Source organism: Sus scrofa, chromosome 1, assembly GCF_054392235.1.
Source record: "Sus scrofa isolate SSC_HxYL_T2T_F1_AM1 chromosome 1, Sscrofa_HxYL_maternal_Yorkshire_Landrace_v2.0, whole genome shotgun sequence".
In the NCBI taxonomy this organism is placed as follows: Eukaryota; Metazoa; Chordata; class Mammalia; order Artiodactyla; family Suidae; genus Sus; species Sus scrofa.
Window position 1 is genome coordinate 272,942,522 of NC_139383.1, and position 25,298 is coordinate 272,967,819.

At 47.8% G+C, this 25,298-nt stretch overlaps 1 protein-coding gene across 6 annotated transcripts in view; it reads right to left on the minus strand.

Annotated features, from left to right (window-relative positions):
- The window catches only part of TTLL11 (tubulin tyrosine ligase like 11), a 294,081-nt gene that overhangs the window by 161,015 nt on the left and 107,768 nt on the right, over positions 1–25,298 (minus strand). For all 6 annotated transcript variants that reach the window (XM_084994791.1, XM_084994777.1, XM_021068337.2 and 3 more), the window contains one exon: positions 2,383–2,958. In XM_084994791.1, the coding sequence (XP_084850917.1) occupies positions 2,383–2,958 (576 nt within the window). The remainder of the gene's footprint in view (positions 1–2,382; positions 2,959–25,298) is intronic.

A 25,298-nucleotide genomic window follows, 5' to 3' on the forward strand; every position in this document is an offset into this window, starting at 1 on the left:
CCTCCTGGAAATCCTGCTGACCGGTGCCCAGCCCTCAGGGTCGTCCCTCTGCATTTATGGATGCAGCTTAGGACCAGCCTCCTCTCCGTCAAACGAATGTCCCGTCCATCAGCAACGCTGTCCCACTGCCTCCCCTCCCTTCTTGTTCCACGTTACTCGTTATTCCCCCGCCAGAGCCTTAGAGAAAGGACTAGAAACAACTCGGATGTTCACTGACAGAAGAACCGATGAACAAATTGCACGCGTTTACCACAGATACACAGCAGTGCAAATGAAATGGAACCGATGATCCACAGCCACATGTGGTGGAAAAGAAAGTTGCAGAAGCCCACGTGCTTGATGGTCATGTTTTTATAAAGCTCACAAACCAGTGACACAAAATAATATATTGCTTAGGGATACATTCACGTATAATAAAAGTATTCTTTTTAAAGAGAGGAAATGATGAACATAAAATTTGGGATGATGGTTACCTGGGGGTGAGAAATGGGATGGGGGAGAAGTGAGCGAAGTGGGGATCTCGGGCTGGGAGGCGAGTTGGGGATAATCACTTGGCGGTTCTGCTTCACAGCTTAGCACGTGCGCCATGCATTCTTTCTCAGATGGTAACTGCTCCAAAATAATCTTAAGGATTCAATGAAGACGGTCCCAGAGGTGTCCTTTATATCATCTGCTCCCCATTCTGATTTATCGCGTTGCAGGAAACTGTGTGCCTGGACTCCCAGTCCCCCACCCCCACCTTTGCCACCAAATGTCCAGGAAGAGGCCGCTCCTCCTGTCCCCATCTCCTCCCCTCCCACACGTCGGCTCAGGCTACTACCCATCTCCCTGTCCCGTCACCCCAGGACATCAACGGACTCTTTCAGCTCTGGTCTCACATGGCATCTCAGCAGCGTCTGGGGTGGCTCACCCCCACCTGCTTCTTTGCCAAGCATTTAGGCTGCTTCTTCTCCTGACATCCCTTCTCGAGCTCGAATGGCTCCTTCTTGGCCTCCTTTGCTGCCCCCTCGATGCCTGTCCCTTAGCTGAATGGTGATGCTCGTGGGATTGTCTCTGTCCTTTTTTCCCCGCCACAGCCTCTGGTGGCTTCAGGGACCACTGCAGAGTTCCCAGTCTCTCTCTCCAGCCCAGACCTCTCCTCCTCAACTCCAGGCCCAGATGTCCAACTGTCCACCCAGCCTTTCCACTTGGAGGTCACAGGCACTTCAAAGGCATGTTCGAGCCCAATTCCTTACCCTCCCCCTACAAGCCTGGTCCCCTTCTGGTGGCCTCTATCCCTCCATCCAAGTGCCTAAGCCACCTGTGGTTAGGTCTGGGTTCTCCCCCCTCTGTCACTGCCACCATCTCTAGACTCGCTCCCAGCCCCATCCAGTCACCAAGTCTGACCGTTCCACCTCTTAATGGCTCTGGAGTCTATTCTCTCCAACTCCACCAAGACCTCCCCACTCCCGGCCAGCATCCTCTCTTGCTTATAAGGAAGCAATCAGCTCACCAGTCCCCTCCCTGCTCCCAGCCATGCCTCAATCCATTCTCCACCCTGTGGCACATCTGGGTGCACTGGTGCCCTGCTGGCACCCTCCTCTGGCCCCCCACTGCCCTCAGCTTTCCCCGGCTTACCCCCTACCTGCCTCATCTGCCTCATCTTTCTCACCTCCCTCCAGACCTCAAGCCCCACCCTCCAGCCATGTGGAACCCACCTTCAGTTCCCCCTCCCCGCTCAGGCTGCAAAGATGTCTCCCCCAGGACAGTTTGGTCTCCCCAGCCCTATCCAGTCTGGCCTGCCCCATCTACCTCTTACTCCAGGTTCTAGTTCTTCTGGAAGTCCTCCCAGACCACCCTTGTCCCCACTCACAAAATGTTAGATGGTCCCACAATCTCACAGCGCCCGGAACGTTTCCTACTCTATTCTAGCACTGGTGACCCTTTATACTAATTGCTTCTGATTTGTCTCCCACAATAGCAGACTCTTGCATCAGCCAGCAGGGAACTGACTTCCTACCTCACCAATACCTCAAGCAGTGCCTGGCCCCTACTAAGCAGGTGGTAAAACTTTGCTGGAGAAATGAATGAATGAAGGAATGAATGGGAGCCACTGGGCTTTCCATCTCGTTCCATCTCATTTGAATCTTACACCCTTTAAGGGAGGTACCATTAGTCTCATTTTACACATAGGAAAACGGAAGTAACTTGCCCCAAATCTCACAGCAAATAGAGAGCAGGAAGTTGGACCCTGGTTTCACACCAAAGCCCATGCCAGCAACCACTCCTCCACCCCCGCTCCCCAGCCACCCAAACCACCTCCCTCACCCCAGATGAGGCCAGGGATCCCTCTAAAGGCCCCGTCAAGGTGGGGAACTTAGGCTGGGAAGGGGCGATGGTTACCTGGAAGCAGGTGGGCCCCGGCCTCCCCGCGGGGATATCCGACTGGTAGAAAACTTTGAGTTCTGGAGTCAGGGCAATGACGGTCTTAATCACCAAGGAGATGATATCAGACCAGACCTTCTTGATGTCAACACCCTTGGCCGACAACCTACCAAGAATGCTAGAGAAAGTCCTCTTGCTGCCTGTGCTAGCGCTGTCCGAATGGACAAAGTTACCGCTGTGGATGTTCAGCGAATAGTTGGTCAAGTGCATGAAGATGTGGTGCAGGTTTTTGGGGCTGGGTTCCTGGTATGGCTCTGTACAAAACCGCGAGAGTCCATCTTTGGCTATGTAAATCTCTAAGGGGTCTAGGGACTTTAGCAAGACGTACAGACGAATATCAAACTTGAGCTTGTCGATTAGGAGAGGTTTGCAGATGTACTCCTGGACCACCGCTGGCCTGCTCTGAAGGGTTCCTGCCAGACGGATGTCACTGGGGTCTTTAATGAGGTAGATTCCGTCACCCTGACAGCCACTATCAGGTTTCACGATAAACGTGGGCTTCCAGGAGGGGTCCCCGTCTTTCACCATTCGAACCTGGGGGAAGAAAAAAGATGGTTAGCATGGTATCCTTTTCCTCTCTGGTCCCCGAGACAGAGAAGGATGTTGGCAAAGGGCTGGTGAATGAGTGACACGATGGGCCCTGCCTGTGCGAATACTCTCTGAGCGCCTGTCGGGAAGTGACGCTACCGAGGTAGTGAGACGGTGACGTGAAAACTGCCCTCAATCTTGTCCTCCACAGTGCGTCGGGTCTGCAGTCACAAGACCTGGATTTAAATCCCAGGTCTTTGCCATTATCAGCCCTAACACTGAGCAAGTCATTTAACTGATGACAGTGTGGTGATAGCAAGGACAATAAATCTGGCACTATTTATGGGCACCTACTATGTGCAGGTTCTACATCAGGCACCTGACACAAGCTATGTCTTCTAACCCTCATAGACCCTCACAGCCGTTACCTTTTCATACAGCAGGAAACAGAGAGGGTCTGGCTCTGGTTAAGATCAGAGGCCTGGGAGTCAGGCTGCGTGGGTTCACATCCTGGCCCTGCTACTTCTGGTGGGACCTTGGGCAAGTTACTTAAGTTATCTGTGCCTACCTCATCTGGAAAAGAGGAGAAAGATTGTTCTGAGGATTAAATGAGGTAATCAAGGCAAAGGGCAAAGCCCACAGAACCTGACACATCAAAGGCAGCCACAGAGCCTGGCTACTGCTATTTTTTTAAAGAGGAAGTAACCTGCCGGTTGGCTGAGGAGCAGAATGGGGCTTGGGATCCGGCTCCAGGGCTCTGAAGTGCTCGCACCTCTCTCTGCACTTCCATGTCTCTGTTTCCTCGTTTTAAAAATGGGGATATAAAAACCTTTCCTCCCTGGGTCACTGTAAAGATGAAATAAACTGAAATGTACACAGGGCCCAGCGCACTGCCGCCCACAGAGCTGGTGCCTGGGAGCCGTTAGTTTTACCATCTATTTCTCTTATTAGGGGCCTCTGGAAGACTCAGCCAAGCCTTTGGTCTGTTGAGAGCTTTTGAAACTAGATTCTGTCATCATAAGACTTGCTCTCCTCCCGGCTCCGGGTCAGCAGGACACCCACCTAATTATCCCGGGCACTTGACCAGTTCAGACTGTCAGCCCGGACCTGCAGGTCTGCATCACGCCCGATTCCCCTGGACACTTGTCTGATCCTTGGGAGGTTTTCACTGGGGGAGGGGAGCTGGGGGAAATGGAAAGGTGGATTTGAAAGAGGGAGCCGCTATCTCTGCGGCTTCTGGCGTGAAAGAGCTGGTGAATGAGCTTTCCTTGCCAAGCCCCGGCCGCGTGCCCTGGCGCTGGTCTCGCCCGACTGTGCCCCTCTGCCGCGTAAGCCCGACCCAGGATCTGTGCTCTGCCTTTGACTTATCTCTCTGACCAGCCTATATTTCTAAGTGAAGCTGTTGCCAATTCCTTGGGCACTATCAGTTACTCCGGGCTTGTAAAAGATCTTTAACAATGGAGAAACACTTAAAGCCTTAATAATGGTCCACATCAATTGTTTCTCCTTGTCAGCAGGATTCGAGGATGGAACTTCACAGGAGATCAATGCAAGCCTCCCGGGGCCCTCCATGGAGCCTTCCTTGCTGACCTTGACGTTTATGCACTTATTTAATATTCACCCAAAGCATTCATACATTTGGCCCTTTACAGTAAATATAAGTGGCCTGGAGAAATGGCAGTTATGGATCAGGAAGTGAAAAATGTCAAGTTTGCGTTGATGGGTAATTTTTCCCTCTGGAAAGCTTTTGCTATGCTGAAGATACTAATGGTTCGATATCTTATTGGCCACAATATTTTCTCCTTTGAATTCAGTGTATGTGCTTAAATAAATTAAACTGCATGGTCAATAGCCTCCGTCATTCATTGCACTGCTGAATATTTCTTCTGCTCTTTGCCAGACTAGTACCGTACAAATCAAGATTATTAATACCAATGGAATCATTGGATATTTAGAACTGGGAGGATTCTTGGAGACCAACGGCATCCTATCCTCTCATAATTCAAACAGGGAGGCTGAGGCTCAGAGAGGTGACATGACTCGCCTTGGGTTCCCTAACTCGCCAGTGGGATGGTTAGAATGGCAACTGACGTCTTCCAACTTCCCAGTGGGTTCTCTGTGCCATCTTTACCTCCATAAGATAAAATCAGAGGTCTCTTTTCCCCGAATCCTACAGGAAAGATTTTCTCACTATAGCCGAAAGTATTAGTACTTGAGCTCTGGCCTCGCGCTGAAGAGGGTGGCCCTTGAGCATGGCCTTCCTGGAACCAGAACCATAGATCCCCGTTTGCCAATACCACCTCAGTTCCAGCTCTTCTGTCTGGGTTCCCAGCTGGCTCTGATGCAGGCACCAGGGCCAGCCACAGAGCGCTTCTGGATGTGGTTCCCAAAGCCACCAGAACCTTCAGCAAATTCTCTTTTATTTTTTAATCTATTTATTGCCTTTTTTTTTTTTTTTCCCCTAAGGGCTGTACCCACGGCATAAGGGAAATTCCCAGGCTAGGGGTCAAATTGGAGCTACGGCTGCCAGCCTATGTCACAGGTACGGCAATGCCAGATCTGAGCCGTGTATGCAAACTACACCACAGCTCACGGCAATGCGAGATCCTTAACCCACTGAGCGAGGCCAGGGATCAAACCTGCATCCTCCTGGATACGAGTCAGAATCATTTCTGTTGCATCAAAAATGGAAATTACTACCTTTTTTTTTTTTTTTTTTGACAACTTCTCTTTTAAAAAGAGAAAAAGATTTTCCGGAATTCACATTCACTTTCCTTTGAGGTTTTACTCAAGGGTGGCCCCTTCCCCCCAGTTATTAAAGTTAAGAATGCATGCACTGGTCATAAGCAAGAAGTCATGGACCAGGCCCAGGTATTCTGATTTCATAGATCTGGGACGAGACGCAGGCATGGATATTTGGGCAAAAGCATGACGAGTGATTCTGATGTTCACACTGGACTAATGGAAATTAAACAGAAAGACAATCTGGGGCCAATATATGGAATGGAGTTTGATGCATTAACATTAGCCCGAATGTGAGGAAGACTTGCACTTGGGCTCCAGCTGATGGTTTACGCAAACATGCTCTCAGATGTAAAATTCGTTATCTTATAACTGTACGCATGGAAGGCTACAAGAGATACAGAGAGGCTGTGACTGCCTGATGGCCAGGCATTCTTCGGCCCTATTGAAAAATTTTATGTCTTTTACTGCCCTCTAGTGGATATTTCACAAATGTGACTGGGAAAGACTGCCCGCCCCCCTCACACCTGACGCCAACGACCCACTTCAAAATTCGACTCTCCATAACAGTAAGACACTCTGTTAAGATGTTAAAACAGTCTTAAAGAAGCACCATCACAAAAAGTCCCCTCTGCATTACTGCTAAGGTGAGCTCACATTGAATGAAATCTCCAAAACGCCGTGGTTGGCCTGGGGTCACACTCAGGTCTCAGGCTGTCTGCCCCTTAAAGCTATTTCGAATGTTCTCCCTAATGCCTACCTGTTAAAATCCTCTCTCCGTCTGCACAAAACTTCTAAAATTATGGGCAACATGGATAGGAAATTCTGGAAATATATACCACATAAAATTAGCAACTTTTATATATGTTTTTTCATATCTTCCAAACTTATCCAAAAAAAAAAAAAAATTCAAGTGGCAATACTAGGTAGCAGAAAGTATCTCTAAACATATTTTCATAAGGAATAGCTTTTGGTGAACAGATTTCTGTACGTCCGTGCTCAGAGCAGCATTGTTCACAAGAGTCAAAAGGTGGGAAAAACCCAAGTGTCCATCAACAGATGAATGGATAAAAAAAATGCTGTCTAGCCATACAATTGAGTATTATTCAGCTCTAAAAAGGAAGGGCATTCTGACACACACTCCACCGAAACTTGAAGACGTGATGCTAAGTGAAATAAGCCATCACACACAGAACAAACACCAATGGTTTCACTTGTAGGAGGTGCCCAGAGGAGTCAAATTCAGAGGCAGAGAGTGGAAGGGCGGTTACCCAGGACCGGGGTTGGGGGGAGGCATGGGGAGTTAGTGTGTGATGGGTACAGAGCTTCTGTTTGGGAGGATGAAGAAATTCTGGAGATGGATTCTGGTTATGGCTGTACGACAATACAAATGGACTTAATCCTATTGAACTGTACACTTAAAAACGCTTAAGATGGTAAGTTTTATATTATGCCTAATTTACTACTTTAAGTTAAAATTTTTCTAATAAAAAAGGAAAAGAAAAGAAATAGCTTTGGGTGAGTTAGAAAGGGTGCCGAAGTGAAAAACAGAAAACCAGGACTCTAGTCCCGGTTTAGTTAGATAATTTCTGACTGTATGACTTTGAGAAAGTCACCTGACCTCCTGGGCCTGACTGTACTCACCCATACCATAAAGGGGGTCACACTAAGGTCCCTAGCTTTCGCCAGCTAACAGTTCGGAACAATGATTTATCTCAACGGCATCACAGTTGAAGGCTGTGTTACAAACATGCGAGCGACATTAATCAGCGGTGGGTTCACGCTGGGCTGCCGTGATCAGCGCGCTGGGATGATCTACAAGAGCGGGCGATCTGGATGGGAGATTTATGACGCACTTGAGGAAGTCGGCTGGGCATCTGGGGGAAGCAAGCTAAACTATTTCGAGAGAGAAATTCAGCCCCTGGCATACCGAGCCACAAAATATTATGAGCAGCAAGGGGCAGGTGAGAGGACAGTTTCTGAAGAAATAGAGTATCTGCAGTACCAGGGAAGTCAAAGCCAGTTAGAGCACCCCTCTGTCACTGGGTCCATTTGCATCCAATCTCAGCAACTGGGACCTGTGGTGTCACAGGCACAGGGAGCAGAGCTTCAGCAAGAACAAGCCTCCCGTAGACAAGCAGGTGTCACAAAATGCATGCTGGATGGGGGCAGGCAGCCGCCCCTTCCAGCCTCAGTCAACCGAGCCTCACACCCAGTGAGGGCAAATTCCTACTCCCAGTGTGCCAGCCTCTGAGTCAGGAGAGAAGGAGGAGGTCTGCAGTTAGGTTGTGGAGGGCCCGGCAGGAAGGAGCGGGGTGGGAGGTAGACAGGTGAGGCCCAGAGGAAGAACAGGTGACACGATGCCGGGTGGTGGGGTCTTGTGAATGCAGGAAAGACCGGGATATGTTCCCAGGGCCAGAGAACAGCCAGGGAGTTGGGGTGGCGAAGCACCTTGGAAATCCCACTAATGAGATTCACAGGAGCTAGATCACCACAGCAATAAAAACAACAACATTAGGAGTTCCCGTCGTGGCGCAGTGGTTAACGAACCCAACTAGGAACCATGAGGTTGCGGGTTCGATCCCTGCCCTTGCTCAGTGGGTTAACGATCCGACGTTGCCGTGAGCTGTGGTGTAGGTTGCAAACGCGGCTCTGGTGTAGGCCGGTGGCTACAGCTCCGATTCGACCCCTAGCCTGGGAACCTCCATATGCCGCGAGAGCGGCCCAAGAAATAGCAAAAAGACAAAAAAAAAGCAAAAAACACAACATTAGCATACACCTACTGGGACTTATTACGGGTCAGGCACTATTCTAAGCACTTTACACGTATTAGCTCATTTAACCCTCTACAACTCTATTTTACAGATAAGGAAACGGAGGCCCAGAGAGGTTAAGTAACCTGCCAAAGGTCACACAGCCAAGAGAACACAGAAGCAAGATTTTTTTTTCTTTTTGGTCTTTTTAGGGCCGCACCTGAGGCATAGGTAAGTTCCCAGGCTACGTGTCCAATCGGAGCTGTGGCTGCCAGCCAACACCACAGCTCATGGCAACGCCGGATCCTTAACCCAATGAGCAAGGCCAGGGATCAAACTCAAGTCCTCATGGATGCTAGTCAGGGTCGTTACCACTGAGGATCTGAATTCATTCCAGGTCTAGAATGAATGTGGGGTGTGTGTGAAGAAGAGCAATGGCAGATCAGGCTTGGGGAGGAAACGGGGCCCGGGAGGGAAGGGCCTTGAATATCATTGTAGGGAAGTTGGGACAATATCCTGAAGTGAGAGCAAACTTAATTGCACAACTTAACTAGATGTGCTCCGTAGAAACATCCCTCTGGATGGACTGGAGGGGTAGACAGCAGGGGGCAGAGAGGACCAGCCCGAACAGACACCTACAGTGGGGTTGGAAGGAAGGAGAGGAGTCTGGTGTCATCAGCCCTGGATGACGGCAGAGTCTCCGTGATGGGCCAGGTTACACAGGGAAAGTACAGAGGCTGAAACAGATAGAAAAGATCCCCCACACCTGTGTTTGTACTTGACCTCCAGGCAACTAGCAGATTTAATGGCTGGGTAACGTGGCACCCACATCACTCTGAGGTCCCTGAGGAGGATGGTCTGGCAGGATGAGACCAGGTGCAGGAAGATTTGGGGCTGTCACAGGCCCAGAGACCTGAGCTGGAGCAGTGGCGACAGGGTCGGAGTGCAGAAACAGGATGCTGGTGGATTCGGGGGCAGCTGCGGGCTGGATGGAGTGAAGGGGAGAGAGATGGTGTCAACAGTGTGTCGGGGAGGGGGGGAACAGTGCCGTTTACAGAAAGAAGAGGGGTCTGGGGTGGGGGTGGGAGAGGAGGAGTTCATCTCATTCATTGACTGATTATTAACTGAGCACCTGCAGCCACAAAGCCTCCTTAGGACTTTGTACCTACGTCCCCGAGCCCCTCACCGTTCTAGGAACCAGACCACATCCAGTATCTTACACACGTGATTCACTTTGATGCAGCAACTCTCCTAATTTTGGCAGAAATATGAACTGCTCTCTGGCAGAGCTGAGACTCCGATTTTAAACTCAGACATGGAATACCTTGAACTGGAGGAAGGGTACCCCAAGAAACCTCTCACCCCGGTGGTTAGTGGGGGCCACAGGCCCCCTGGGAGGAGGAGAAACTGCCCCTGCACAGGCCAAACACTTCCCCACTCCCTGGCTTTTGCAGAGCTCCAATCAAGAAAACCGAAGTGGTAAAACAAAACAAGCAAACAACAGCAACAAAACCTTGGAGGGCCTTGGATTTACTTGAACAGTTTAAAAGAAGTAACATTAATTATTCCCAAGGAGTTAGAGCTGACCACTCACGTGCAACTCCTGGTGTGGCTTCAAAGACCCCTTCCTTGGCAGGCCAGCTACATGCATCTAAGGGGCCTCGGTCCCGCCTTGCCCCGCCCACCCCTCTGCCACAGGCTTCTCCTTGGCCTCCACTGGCGGAGATACCGAAGGCCCAGCTCAAAGGCTCCCTCCGAGAACCCTTTCCTGGCCTACAACCCCCTCGTCCTCTTTGCCCCAGGGCCGTGGCATCTAACCTGTCCCCAGCACGACTCCATCACACCATGGAACTACATAGGTGTCTTCAAGTGTATAGCAATGGTGTATTCAAGTTGCATCTTTAGGTATATTGGGGGAGCTAAGAATGTGGACGCCGCCTACTGTGCTCTGAAGCCCAGGGCTCCTGCCCTTTACCGGCTTCAGACTCCCAAAGGTTTTCTGACCTCTCTGTGCCTCGGTTTGCTTAGCTGGCTGCTGTGAGGATCATAAAATCATGTCTTGCATTCGTACTTAACACAGAATCGGGTTTGTTCTGTTTTGTTTTGTTTTTGCTTTTGTAAGGCCACAACTGCAGCATATAGAGGTTCCCAGGCTAGGGGTCAAATTAGAGCTGTAGCCACCGGCCTGCACCACAGCCACAGCAACACCAGATCCGAGCTGCATCTGTGACATACACCACGGCTCACGGCAACGCTAGATCCTTAACCCCCGAGCGAGGCCAGGAATCGAACCTGTGTCCTCATGGACACTAGTCAGATTGCTTCCACTGAGCCACAACACACGAACTCCGGGATTGGTTTTTATTATTCCATTTGACTTCACTTTGATTATTCTACCTCAGTTTCCTGACCCTCCTCCAGTAGAGAGTGAGGCTCATCTCTGACTGGCTTGGCTGCCCTTGGTGCCTGGGCCTGTCTCTGACCCTCAGCTGTCGGCTGGTCCCCATGGCTGGCAGCTCACACTTCCATACACTTGGGGGTCCCCCAGCAGGGTCCACCACAGCCTGCTTCGTCTCTCTGGCCTCAGTGGCCTCACTCCCCTTGCTCTCTTCTCTACAGTTTCCTGCGGAGATTCCAGAAGGCACCGCAGCTGATCCCACCTGAAACCCACAACACTCAACTGCTGGGTAAGCCCCCGCCCAGCTAAACATGTTTTTCCAATACTGAGGGTTTCCTGCTAATGAGCTGGCTAAATAATCTTGAGCGCACCTGCAAATACATAGGACCGTGTTACAATCGAAAGCGCTTCAGACCCCCAGCCCTAGCTTTTCCTCCTTCCCAGAACCACAGTCTTTCAGCCCATCCCATTCTCGCCACGCTTTACGCTGAGCTTTACAAAAATACAAGGAGATCGACGTCATATTTTGCCACTCGGACCAGGAGGCCTCCCTCCTGATGCTCTTTGAGCTAAAACAGCATTACTGTTGGCGGTATTGATTCAGGACAAACCTCGGGCCGGGCAGGTCAGTATGGATCTGGAGATCCACGAGCTCCAACCCCACAAGATGTGTGATGGCATTTTCACTTTGATATTTTGTAACCAGGGACTCCCCCCATACTTCCAGACCCTACAAAACAGAGGCTCAGTTAACTGCTAACTCCTCAAGGGCAGGGAAGATGCCTCTCTAGATTTTCCTGCCCCTTCCTGTCCCCTCCTAGCAGGGAACCTGGATGCCACGTCTCCCTTTGTTCAATGTCATTATGTTTGGTCCAGGCCCAGGACTTCAGTTACTTACACCCCAGACGCGGCTGACTACCCGTTCTCTGTCTCTGGCACATGCTTCTTCCTTGGGCTCCAGCCCCGTATAATGAGACATCTCCACGGGCACCACAAATGCCGTGTGGCCGGTTCTAGTCCACTGCCTCTTTTCTCACATCTCCCTCTCCTGTGCTCCCAGTGTCAGTAAATAGTACCGCCCGTGTCCCCCAGCCAGGAACCTGAGAGCCACCCCAGGTTCCCCCTGCTGTCACATCACCCACCTGCACCCAGGCCCCCAGCTCAGCTTTTCTCCTCAACACCCCTACTTAACTTTCTCTACCTATGACACTAGAATAGCTTCCTGATCACCTGAAGCCCAGGCTCTGGCCAGGAAGTCCCATATGCTTTACAAGCAGCCCTGTGAGGCAGGCATTAAAAGGAGAGTTAGGGAGTTCCCATTGTGGCTCAGTGGGTTACGAACCTAACTAGGATCCATGAGGACACAGGTTTGATCCCTGGCTTCACTCTGGGTTAAGGATCCTGCATTGCCTTGAGTTGTGGTGTAGGTCACAGACACAGCTCGGATCCGGCATTGCTGTGGTGTAGGCCAGCAGCTGCAGCCCCAACTCTACCCCTAGCCTGGGAACTTTGATATGCCACAGGTGTGGCCCTAAAAAGACTAAATAAATAGTAAGTTCCCATCATGGTGCAACGGAAATGAATCCAACTAGGAACCATGAGGTTGCAGGTTCAATCCCTGGCCTCGCTCAGTGGGTTAAGGATCCAGTGTTGCCATGAGCTGTGGTGTAGGTTGCAGACTCAGCTCGGATCAGGCATTGCTGTGGCTGTGGTGTAGACTGGTGGCTGCAGCTCCGATTCGACCCCTAGCCTGGAAGCCTCCATATGCCGTGGGTGTGGCCCTAAAAAGACAAAAAGACTAAATAAAGAAAATAAAACGTGAGTCAGAGGAAATCGCTATTTTTATAGGTCAAAAACAGCCATTATGGATAGTATCAATTTCATTTGGTTCAGCCCAATACTACTAACAGCACCCCCATCACAAGTGAGGAAACTGAGATTTAAAGGATAAGTTTTCCCCCCAAGGTCAGACAGGTGGAGGAGGGAGGGCAGGATCGGAACCCAAGTGTGGGTTTGTATTCCCAAGGGCTACACTTGTTCTGCTAAACTCTATCATCTTTCAGGGTCCATGTACCAGTTCTAAGAGGAAAGCTCACCACTTTTAAATGTAATTAATAATAATATATACAAATAACTACTGTTTATGAGCACCTACCATATGCTTGACTTTCGTTATGTTAATTAATCCCCACAGCTATGCTCTGAGAAATCTGATATTGATTTTTCCTTTGTTTTTTTAAAGACGTTTTTCTGTGTGTCCTTAGGCAAAACACCCAAGTTCTCTGCCTCAGTTTCCTCAGGGATGTGATGCAGATTGTATGTCTACTGGACAGGAGATGTCTTGACAACTGAATGAGTTCATATACATAAAGGTCCCTTTAAAAATGGTGCTGGACTATTCACAATAGCCAGGACATGGAAACAACCCAAATGTCCATTGACAGATAACTGGATTCAGAAGATGTGGTATATATACACAATAGAATACTACTCAGCCATAAAAAAGAATGACATCATGCCATTTGCAGCAACATGGATGGAACTAGAGAATCTCATCCTGAGTGAAATGAGCCAGAAAGACAAAGACAAATACCATATGATATCACTTATAACTGGAATCTAATATCCAGCACAAATGAACATCTCCACAGAAAAGAAAATCATGGACTTGGAGAAGAGACTTGTGGCTGCCTGATGGGAGGGGGAGGGAGTGGGAGGGATCGGGAGCTTGGGCTTATCAGACACAACTTAGAATAGATTTACAAGGAGATCCTGCTGAATAGCATTGAGAACTTTGTCTAGATACTCATGTTGCAACAGAACAAAGGGTGGGGGGAAAATGTAATTGTAATGTATACATGTAAGGATAACTTGATCCCCTTGCTGTACAGTGGGAAAATAAAAAAAAATTTTTTTTAAATGGTGCTGGAATACACAAAGGAATACTACTCAGCCATAAAAAAACAAAATGATGCCATTTGCAGCAACATGAATGCAGCGAGAGATTCTCATATTAAGCTTAGTAAGTCAGAAAGAGAAAGACAAATACTGTATGATATCACCAGATGTCAAATGTAAAATATGGCACACATGGACCTATTGATAGAATAGAAACAGAGCCATAGACATGGAGAACAGACTTGTGGTTGCCGGCGGGGAGTGGGTAATGGGGTGGACATGCAGTTTGGGGTTAGTAGATGCAAACTATTACATTTAGAATGAGTAAGCAATGAAGTCTTACTGTGTAGCACAGGGCACTATATCCAATCACTTGGGCTAGAGCATGATGGAAGATCATATGAGAAAAAGAATGCATATATATGTATGACTGAATCACTTTTCTATAAACTGACACAATATTGTAAATCAACTACACATTAATTAAAAAAATTAAAAATAAAAATGGTGCTAGAGCAAAAAAAAAAAAAATTGAGTTCCCTGGTGGCCTAGTGGTTAAGGATCTGGTGTTGTCATAGGTTCAGATCACTGCTGTGGTTCAGGTTCAATCCTGAGCCTGCCCAGGGTACAGCCAAAAAAAAAAAAAAATGGTGCTGGGCATGTACTGAGTGTTAGATATATTATCTTTTATTATCTTTTTTTGAGCGGTAGGGACTACTGTCAGATTTTCAGTTTATTAGCTACCATTTCTTAAATATACATTCCCTACTTATAAGCTTTTTTAAAAATTGAGATATAATTCACATATAACGTTTGTACTAGCTTTAGATGTAGGACATAATGATTTGGTATTTGTACATATTGCAAAACGATCACCACAGTAACTCTGGCTAACATCTGCCACCTTACATAGTTATGATTTTTTGTTCCCTTGGGATGAGAACTTTTTAAGACCTGCTCTCTCAGCAGCTTCTAAATATCCAATACCGTAATACTAACGACAATCACCATGCTGTACATTATAACCCCAAGACTTAATTGTTTTATAATTGGAAGTTTGCACGTTTTGACCAACTTCACTTATCTTGCCCTAATTTTTTTTTGTTTTATTCTTAGTATCTTTTGCATACCTGCATGATATTGTTTTTAATGCTATTACAAACAAAAGATTGGAGGTTCAGAGAAGTCAGGTGACCTGTGAGTCAAACAGTTAGGAAGTGATGAGTCAGAACATGAGGAAGGCAAAAATAGTAAACAGCAAGAGTGAGCGAGGCAGGAAAGTCTGAGATGACTTGGGGATCAAGGCCATGAACTTGGGCACTTGCTGCCCTAACTACCACTGGTACGGCCTGGCACCAGGTACCCCCGGCTCAAAGTGGCCAGTGTGGTGCTGCTGCTGCTGGGTGAGAGTTCCAGTAGAGATCTGGATGGAAACCAACAAGCCAAGAAGCCAATCCCCTCTGAGAACCTGGCTGGGCAGCCAAGTGTCTGTGCAGAAAGGGCTGGTCATTTACATCAGCGAAGTGACAACAGGATCTCCTGCAAGCCCCAGGATTTCAACTGCTGGTTTACATTTCAAGGAGAAGCATGAAGGTGTTGACATGCAAGGAATTACCTCTACGTGCCTTTGATCGCCATGGGGCTCTGTGGGCATTCTAAATGAGTGTGAAGGTTGGAAGCCAGGCTGGGCTGAGTTTTACAAAGGAACTCCCACTGTGCCGCTGAAGGCCCGCTCTGTAAGCCACTTTTCTTTAAATAAACACTGTCCGTTTGCCTCCCAGCTATCTTTCAATGGTAGCAGGTGGCCACTGGACAACAGGACCTTTGGCTAAGCTCTCAGATGGGCTCACCAGCAATATTGGCCCAGCGCCCCCTTCCTGACCTCAGTGGTCTCCTGTAAGGACACTTCCCTGCCTCCTTACAAGTCACAGAGGGGCGGCAGAGGCCCTTTAAGGGGGTTTGATCCCCTTTAATGCTCTGAACCAAGCATGGGCTCCAGCTCTCCCCAGTTCCCCAGAGTCCAGAAGAAACCAGACTCTAAAAGACTTTATTAATGACTCAGAGCAGAAGGGAAATAAACACAGAGAAGAACGACAAGATCATTCTGTTTACAGACACGCTCATCCCAGCATGACAGGGCTCTTCAGTGTGACTGTGGACGGCAGAAGACAGTGTTTTCCCACGACCTGGGAGCACAGCCAGATTCCTCGGAGGCTCAGCCAAGAGATCGCCTGACACTGACATGAGAAGGACCACCCTGTCTAGGGGATGCCTCACCTGACCCATCATGTCAGGACAGCAATGCTACAACCTCCACAGGACAGCATTTCAGAATCTCAGGATACAATCCCATAAACCAAACAGCCTAGTGAGACATGTTTAAGAAATAGTAGGGTATGTGCTACACTACAGCACCGATGCTGTCATCCATCAAGTGAGGATTAGAATAAATAAACCTCTCGGGTCCAGGATTTCCCACACTTGCATGGCCAGGGAATGCTTTAAAATTATAATGTACTTGGAAGACACCAGCAGAAATTCACAAATATAATAACGTGGACCAACTAAAAATTTCAATGTATAAGATATGGTGATGGGAGTTCCTGGCGTGGCACAGGAGAAACGAATCCAATTAGGAACCATGAGGTGGTGGGTTCGATCCCTGGCCTTGCTCAGTGGGTTAAGGATCTGGCATTGCCATGAGCTTGTGGTCACAGATGTGGCTCAGATCTGGTGTTGCTGTGGCTGTGGTGTAGGCTGGCAGCTGTAGCTCCAATTCAACCCCTAGCCTGGGAACCTCCATATGCCACAGGTGCAGTCCTAAAAAGCCAAAAAAAAAAAAAAAAAAAAAAGAGAGAGAGAGAGACGGTGATGTGGTGACATTAGTCAAGGGTGACCTGAGTCAATGTGTATGATGACATTAAGCACACAAAAGTTCATCCGAGAGACCACTTCCTTTCTACCTTCAACTTAATCCAAACAGGCAGGATCTCTTTGTTAGGGTGTTGCTGGGATACTTTGGAAAGCATCCCGTGGTTATCTAACAGCGGTTAAGAGCAGCAGAGATAAGCCTGAGTGACTTTGATAAATCATTGTATTCTGAGCTGTAAGCCCTTTCTAAATATCTACAAGTTGCTTCAACTATGTCACCCAGTGGGAAGGAAAAGAACAAGAGGAAGAAACGACCATCTCTTGACATCAGTGTCGGGAGAGTGAGGAGTCAGAACAGCGTTCTTATTTAATCCTCTCTCTGTGTTCATCAGCCAGCAGCCCTATGGGGCAGAGTCGTGTCTGAATTTTAGAGAGGAGGGAACAAGGCTCAGAGGGTGCAGAAACAGTGCCAGGCCATACGCATAGCTGAGGACACTCTCAGTGTAAGCGTGGCCGGCTCCAGAACCCAGGTTTTCCCTCTAGACCACTTTGGAAACAGAAAGGAGGCTATTGAGCCTCCGCTCGTTTGTCTATACTTGCGTAGTACTTGCCTTCCGACCACACCAAAAGCTGTGTAAGGACAAGAACTACATCCAGCAGCAAGTTTATCATAATAATCTCAGTGCCAAGTACAACACCAGAGACTGAGAGCTCAGGAGACGTGGATACAACTTTGAAATTTCTGAAAGGCTGTCATAGGGTCTAAGGGGAACATAACACATTCCATGGGACCAAGAGGGCCAGGCCAGGTCGCATCCAGGGGGACGGGACAGGAGGATGAGATACAGCTAGAAAGGTCTCAACTCAGGAATATTTTAAAATTTAGAGCAGTCTCAAGGGGAATGAACTGCCTAGAAAAATACTGCCCTTTTTTTTAAAAAAAAAAATTTTTGCTTTTTAGGGCCATACCTGTAGCAAATGGAAGTTCCCAGGCCAGGGGTCGAAGCAGAGCCGCAGCTGCCAGCCTACACCACAGATGCAGCAATGCCAGATCCGAGCCTCATCTGTGACCTACACCACAGCTCACAGCAATGCCAGATCCCTCAACCCATTAAGGGAGGCCAGGGATTGAACCTGCATCCTCATGGATAATTAGTCAGGTTTGTTACCGCCAAGCTACAACAGGAAATCCCTTGACTTTTTTTTTTTTTTTTGGCCGCACCCAAGACATGCAGAAGTTCCTGGGCCAGGGATCAAACACCCACAGCAGTGACCCAAGCCACATCAGTGACAGTGTCAAACCCTTAACTGCTAGGCCACGAGGGAACTCAAAATTGCCCATTTCAGGCAGAGACCTTCCTCCCTTGCGTGGACACCCTCCCAGCGTGCTCGCTCTGACCTCCCAGGGCAGTAGGCTGGAGCTGCTTCCCCCACCACCAGGGGAGCAGATTGGCGTCATCCTCGTTCCGAAAGTAAGGTGGGAATCAAGGAAACTGTAACGTTAGACACAACTCTGGAAAGTTAAAAATCAAACGCCTTCAGGCAATGTAACAGGATTTGTGTTTCTGAAGGAAGAGAGATGAAAATGTTTCTGTTTCCTATAGATGGATCCACGGTTCTCAGGGAGGCTGGTACTGCCACCTAGGGAGGGCTCTGGAAATTTCTGGGAGGATTTCTGCTCATCACAGTGAATGGAGAGTATTTGGTGGGCGGACTAACTGCAATGCGCTGGGCAGTCGTGGAGTGAGAAACCTATTAATAGCTAACACAAAGACCGCCCCCAACTCCATGTCAAATGCAAACATAAAGAATTTTCCACATAATTTAAACTGAGCATCAGAATTCTCCAGGGATGCAACAGCAATGCCAACAGAGAGAAAATTACACTTTGCCCTTTTTTTCCTGGAATTTTGTTAAGAGCTGTTCAAAATTTCAAAGGCAGCACATCACTGATGACATGATGGCTTATGGTATCTGAGTCGCCCACACCATGTGCAGTGATTACATATGAAAATTAGCTTGAAATATCAAAAATAAAGAAATGTCTAGGGAGTTCCCGTCGTGGCGCAGTGGTTAACGAATCCGACTAGAAACCATGAGGCTGCGGGTTCGATCCATGCCCTTGCTCAGTGGGTTAAGGAACCAGCGTTGCCGTGAGCTGTGGTGTAGGTTGCAGACATGACTTGGATCCTGCGTTGCTGTGGCTCTGGCGTAGGCTGGCGGCTACAGCTCCAATTCGACCTCTAGCCTGGGAACCTCCACATGCTGCGGGAGCGGCCCAAGAAATGGCAAAAAGACAAAAAAAAAAAAAAGAAAAAAAAAGAAAAAAAAGAAATGTCTATGTATATATATATATATGACATATATATGTATGTGTATATATTTTATAGAGATAGAGAGGCCATAATGTTTAATCAAATTGTCTTACTTTTCATATGCCCAAATTTATTCATTTCAGGTGGGTGCAGGCCTTTGGCCACTTCATTATGTCTTTTGGTGCAACACTGCCAGAGTATTTGCTTATTGAAACATAGAACATAAAGCACTTTTTCCTAATTTCTCTTCTAGGGAATATTTGGGATGAATTTGCTTGTCTTTTACCCTGTGTATAGGGTTTATTTTTGTTTCATTTCAGTATAGTGAGGAGAATGTCACAAGACATTTTTTATAAAAGGAGAAGAGTGCTGGAATGCCAGCCCTGTGGTGAGAGCACTGGAATGCCAGCCCTGTGGCAATGAGCGCACTTGGCCCCCACCGTAGAAATTAGGGCTTTGTGGGGATGTGGGCGATTGCAAGGCTGGGGCAGAGAACATACAAAGAAAAGCCTGGAACATCTCATTAGGGCAAAAGGAAGAGGGTGCTCAAAAGAGGGGCAGGGACTGCTAAAAGGACCCAGGGCTCCATTGGCCAAATCTCAGAGACTTTGAACATCAAAATAAATAATGATAGTAGCGAGTTCCTGTCATGGTACAGCAGAAATGAATCCAACTAGGAACCTTGAAGTTGAGGGTTCAATCGCTGGCCTCGCTCAGTGGGTTAAGGATCTGGTGTTGCTGTGAGCTGTGGTGTAGGTCACAGACTCAGTTCAGATCCTGCATGGCTGTGGCTGTGGCATACGCTGTCAGCTGTAGCTCCAATTCAACCCCTAGCCCGGGAACCTCCATATGCCGAGGGTGCGGCAGTGTATAGGGTTTATTTTTTTTCTTTTTTTGCTAAAAAGAAAAAAAAGGAAAAAAAAAGAAGAAGCAAAAATAATGGCAGTAAAGGATTATAATCCATTGAAAAAATAAGAATCTATAAGCCGACACTAAATAGGCATACATACACAGATAAATAAATGAGAAGGCAAAATTCTTCCTTGCAGTAGAAACTCAAGGAACACATGTAGAAGAGGAATGGTGGGATTAAATCCTCACCATTTGGCAACCGTCACAAGAATAACTGAGTCAGGCAAGAATCATTAACAGAGGGTAAACCTAGAAGGTGAAAATCTGAAGAGTAACAGGATAGTACATCGTCTTAAAGCATCTTCCCACAAGATACTTGTGTTAATTAGAAGGGAGGAAAACAGTCATTTTTCAGTGGAAATCTGGCAGGCACCACCTTAACCAAATGATTAAAGTGAACATCACCCGTAATAAGGCACTTTTACATCACGTGTCCCCAAAGATGATGTCCCTGCGAAAAGCACAGCACTGCCTCTGTGCTGTTCCTGCCAAACATGCATATCCCGAAATTCATCATGAGGAAACCCAGACAAACCCAAATTGAGGAGCAGTCTGCTCAATAACTAGCCTGTACTTGTCAAAAAATGCTGATACCATGAAATGCACAGAAAGACAAAGAAGCTCTTCCAGATTCCAGGAGACTAAAGAGACAGCTAGACGGAGCATGTGATGCTGGCACTGAACATCAGGGGACGACGGTCCAGATCCACATGGGTGCTGGTCATCATTAGGCCAGATGACAGAACTGGATTAGTGTCCACTTCCAGATTTTGATAATTATGAGGTGGTTATGAAAGGAAAACACTCTCTCTCTTTTTTTTTTTTTTTTCTCTTATTAAGGCCATACCTGCAGCGTATGGAGGTTCCTCAGCTAGGGGTCAAGTTGGAGCTACAGCGGCCAGTCTACACCACAGCCACAGCAACGCCGGATCCAAGCCGCATCTGGGACCTACACTGCAGCTTGTGACAACACCAAATCCTTAACCCACCGAGGGAAGCCAGGGATCGAACCCACATCCCCGTGGACACTATATAGGGTTCTCAAGCCGCTGAGCCACAATAGGAACTTCAGAAAATGCTCTCTTATTTAGGAAAGACGCACAGAAGCATTTAGGGGTAAAGGGGCATCACGTATACCACTTACTCTCAAAAAGGGGGTGGAGGAGTGACGGTGAAACATAGTGTTCACATTGGGGGTTGAGTGAGGAATACCTAGAAGGTCTTTGTATTCTTCTTCTAATTTTTTAGTATGTCTGATATTTTATCCAAAAAAATTAAAAGAAAATGAAAGGGGGACATTCCAGCCAAGAGGATGAAGCCTTACTGTCGCTAGACCCATCCCAGCCAAAGAAATCCTTGCCTCTTATTCCTCCAACTCTTCTAGAAAACGTATGGGGTGGGAGTTCCCGTCATGGCACACCAGAAACAGATCCAACTAGTATCCATGAGGATGTCAGTTCGATCCCTGGCCTTGCTCAGTGGGTCAAAGGATCCGGCATTGCTGTGAGCTGTGGTGTAGGTCGCAGACTCGGTTCAGATCCTACATTGCTGTGGTTGTGGTGCAGGCTGGCGGCTGTAGCTCTGATTCGACCCCTAGCCTGAGAAACTTCATAGGCCATGGGTGCCTCCTTAAAAAGGAAGGGAGGAAGGAAGGAAGGAAGGAAGGAAGGAAGGAAGGAAGAGGAAGAAAAGAAGACATATGGGGTTAGTTTCAGAAGGAGAGGGGAAGCAGGGGGCATGAGGTGAGAGGGAAGGACAGGAGGATGATCTCATTAACACGCCCAGAGAATTCCAAGGCGCCCCCATTTCTAAATCCGAATCTTTGCTTCTCCTTTCATTAGAACTCCTCTAAGAAGCAATTACACAGCAAGGAAGTTGAGCAAGAGAAGGAAGAGCGATTTCTTCCTTTCTTTGGAGATAAGGAAAGCAGATACAGGCAAGAACGGTTTTCATAATTTCCTTTGAAACGCGCTGAAGTCAAGAGTGCCTCCACTATTTTCTTGTGGAAAATTATTCATGGCTTCTCAGGTGACTAAGGTGACAGCACCAAAAAATTTGCAAAATGAAAGGACAGAAATTGAAGGGTGAAAGATGACCTTTTACTCGCTTTGGGAAGCCGGGTTTTCCTGACCTTTAAGAGTCTTCTAGAAAAATGTTTACCTCTTCCCCCCACCCCCAACCTTTTTTTTTTTTAAGTTTGCCATTAGAGGGAAAAAGCACGTTACAAGACAGGTGCTTTAACCAACTAAGCGATGGAGCTCAGCAAAAAGCACGTTAGAGCAATGGCCCCCTAATGATCCCATTCATCTCAAAACTCCACATAGTAAGTCAGGACTGCAAAGTAGCAAAATTGTAATAGTTGGGAATTAAGACACGAAATGTATTTGGGGCCAAATTGAAGATTAGAAAATTAAACAATAGAGCTTCTACTCTTAAAAAGTATTAATGCACAGGGCTGTCTTGGGAAGGGGGAGGCGCAGTGAAGAATCTAAGGGGGAGAAAAAAGTTAGGCCAGGCTGGGAGGCCATTTGATCAAAGAGAAGTCTTAGCTCCTTTCCACTGCTAAATGATCTATCATCAAATAACAAGATAATTAGTCTCAAGATTAGATGTTTATTAAAAATTAAAATAAGTCCAGTTAGTTCTACATTTTCCCATAAGCCAGAAACACCAGAATGCTTTATCTAAGCATTCTTAGCTTCAGCTTAAATTTCTGTCGAAGACCGTAAAACCTTTCTTCAATGTTCATTCATTTCACACAAATGCCTCCAGGTCCTCTTTGTGCTGCACACTGGGGAGATGGAGACGAATGTGACCAAAAGTTCCAGCTCCCCGGGGGCCCCCAGTCTAAAAGGGACGGCGGAGAAATAAGCATCCGATCACCAAGGGGACTACATGCATCTCACTCACTGAGGGAACCTCGGTGTGCATCTCACAGCATCCCTATGGTGCTACAGGGGAGGAAATGGAGGCTCAAAGAGACTGACTTATCCAAGGTACGTCCTGAGAAAGTGCTGAAGGAAGGGTTTCGGCCTAGTTCCATACCGACCCCAAACTCTCTCACTCAACCAGAAACACTGAAAGAAAATGCTGTGGGGGGGGGGGTCCTCTAATTGAAGTAAAATACAGAATTGTGGCCCATAGGAATGGTCCATGGGTCAGGGCGGCAGGGAAGGGGAAGGGAGGGGGAGGGGGAGAGGCGGTATCAGAAAAGGCCTTCAGGGAGTTCCCATCATGGTGCATCGGAAATGAATCTGACCAGGAACCATGAGGTTGCAGGTTCGATCCCTGGGCTCGCTCAGTGGGTTAAGGATCCAGCATTGCCATGAGCTGTGGTGTAGGTCGCAGACACAGCTTGGATCCTGCATTGCTGTGGCTGTGGTGTAGGCTGGCAGCTGTAGCTCCAATTCGACCCCTAGCCTGGGACCCTCCATATGCTGTGGGGGCAGCCCTAAAAAGCAAAAAAGAAGAGAAAAGGCCTTCAGAGACTGGTTGACATCAACTCTGACACAGGGAAACTCAGTAAGAGCTGGTCGAGTGGACAAGCTTAGGAAGGGAGTCCCCGGCCAAAGAAGCAGTGAAGAGACGCAGGGAGCCTGGGCTGCTGTGACTCTTCCCGAGCAGCTTTAGAGGGAACCAACCAGAAGGACGTCTTGGCTTAGCGGACATTTACTCGTCTCAGCCAACCACACCACAGGGCAACTCAGGAAGGCACATGCAGACACAGCTGCAGCCGCCCTCCTGGGTGGAGAGCGAGTGGTGATGAGGAGACGGTCATGGCCCTGGAGGCGGGGGGTGGGGGGGGGGCAGGCCTCAGCAAGCCTTGAAGAGCAGGTCCAGATGCAGCATAGTGGTAGCGTGGCCTCTGCTCTCAGCGCTTGACTAGACCCCAGGCTACACGGATCCCGCCTTAGCCAGAAGGTGATGATTATATAAGGCCCTCTGTGCTCCAACTGAAACCCTGGCAGCAGAAATCTGTGCAGAACGTGAACAGGGAGTTTTATGGAAGTCCAGGCCAGCCAAACTCACAGAATCACAAAAGATTAGGACTGGAAGGGACCCAGTGACGCTCCTCAACCATCTTCTTTTGCAGAGGAAGCCCTGAGGCCTTGGGGCAAAGGGAGAGAGTACTCAGCCAGGTTCCCAGAGCCACTGAAGAGGTGGCACCAGGATGTAACACCAAAAGCGCAAGGAACAAAAGCAAAAATCAACAAGTGGGACCACATCCAGCCAAAGAGCTTCTGTACAGCAAAAGTGATAAAACGAAGAGGCTGGAGTTCCCATCGTGGCTCAGTGGTAACAAACCCAACCAGTATCCATGAGGACGTGGGTAAGATCCTTGGCCTTGTTCAGTGGGTTAAGGATCCAACATTGCCGTGAGCTGTGGAGTAGGTCAAAGATGTGGTTCGGATCCCCTGTTGCTGTGGCTGTGGCATAGGCCAGCAGCTACAGCTCTGATTCAACCCCTAGCCTGGGAATTTATATATGCCATGGGTGCAGCCCTAAAAAGACAAACGAAAACAAACAAAACAAATGAAGAGGCTGCCTATGACATGGAAGAAAATATTTGCAAACCATCAGATAAGTGGTTAATATGCAATTATGCAAGGAAGTCATCAAACTCAAAACCAAAAACCCAAATAATCCAATTTTAAAATGGGCAGAGGACTGTTTTCTGAACAAATGGCCTGCAGGCACATGAAAGATGCTCAGTATCACTAACCATCATGGAAATACAAATCAAAACCACAACGAGATGCCACCTCACACATATTGGTGAGAATGTAAATTGATACGATCACTATGGAAAATAGTATAGAGGTTCCTTAAACAATTAAAAATCGAAGAGCCATATGACCCAGCAATCCCATTTATGGGTATGTATCCAAAAAAAAAAAAAAAAAGAAAAATGAAATCACTATCTCTAAAGAGAGATCGTAGCCTCATTGTAGCATTGCTCACAATTACAGTGCTTCATATGGAAACAACCTTAGTGTCCACCAGTGATGAATGGATGGAGAAAATGGATATATATTATATGTATCCTTATTAGTGCTTTGTATACCCACACACACACAACACCCCCCCACACCACACAGAGGAATATTATTCAGCCATGAAAAAGAAGAAAATCCTGCCATTTGCAACAACATGGATGGATCCTGAGGGCATTATGTTAAATGAAATAAGACAGGAGTTCCCATTGTGGCTCAGTGAGTATCCATGGTATCCATGAGGATGCGAGTTCCATCCCTGGCCTTAACCCCTGGCTCTGGACCAGTGTTTCCATTTCCCATTAGGTGATTGCACAGGAGCTTTTGCCGATGTCTTCCATCTCCTCACCTATTCCACTGAATGTTACTCTGATTCCGGTTCCCATAGCACCTTGTGCTTAATTCCATCACAGCCTTTATCAGCTTGTACCATCTATCTCCTCTGCTAAGCAGGGCACTCCCT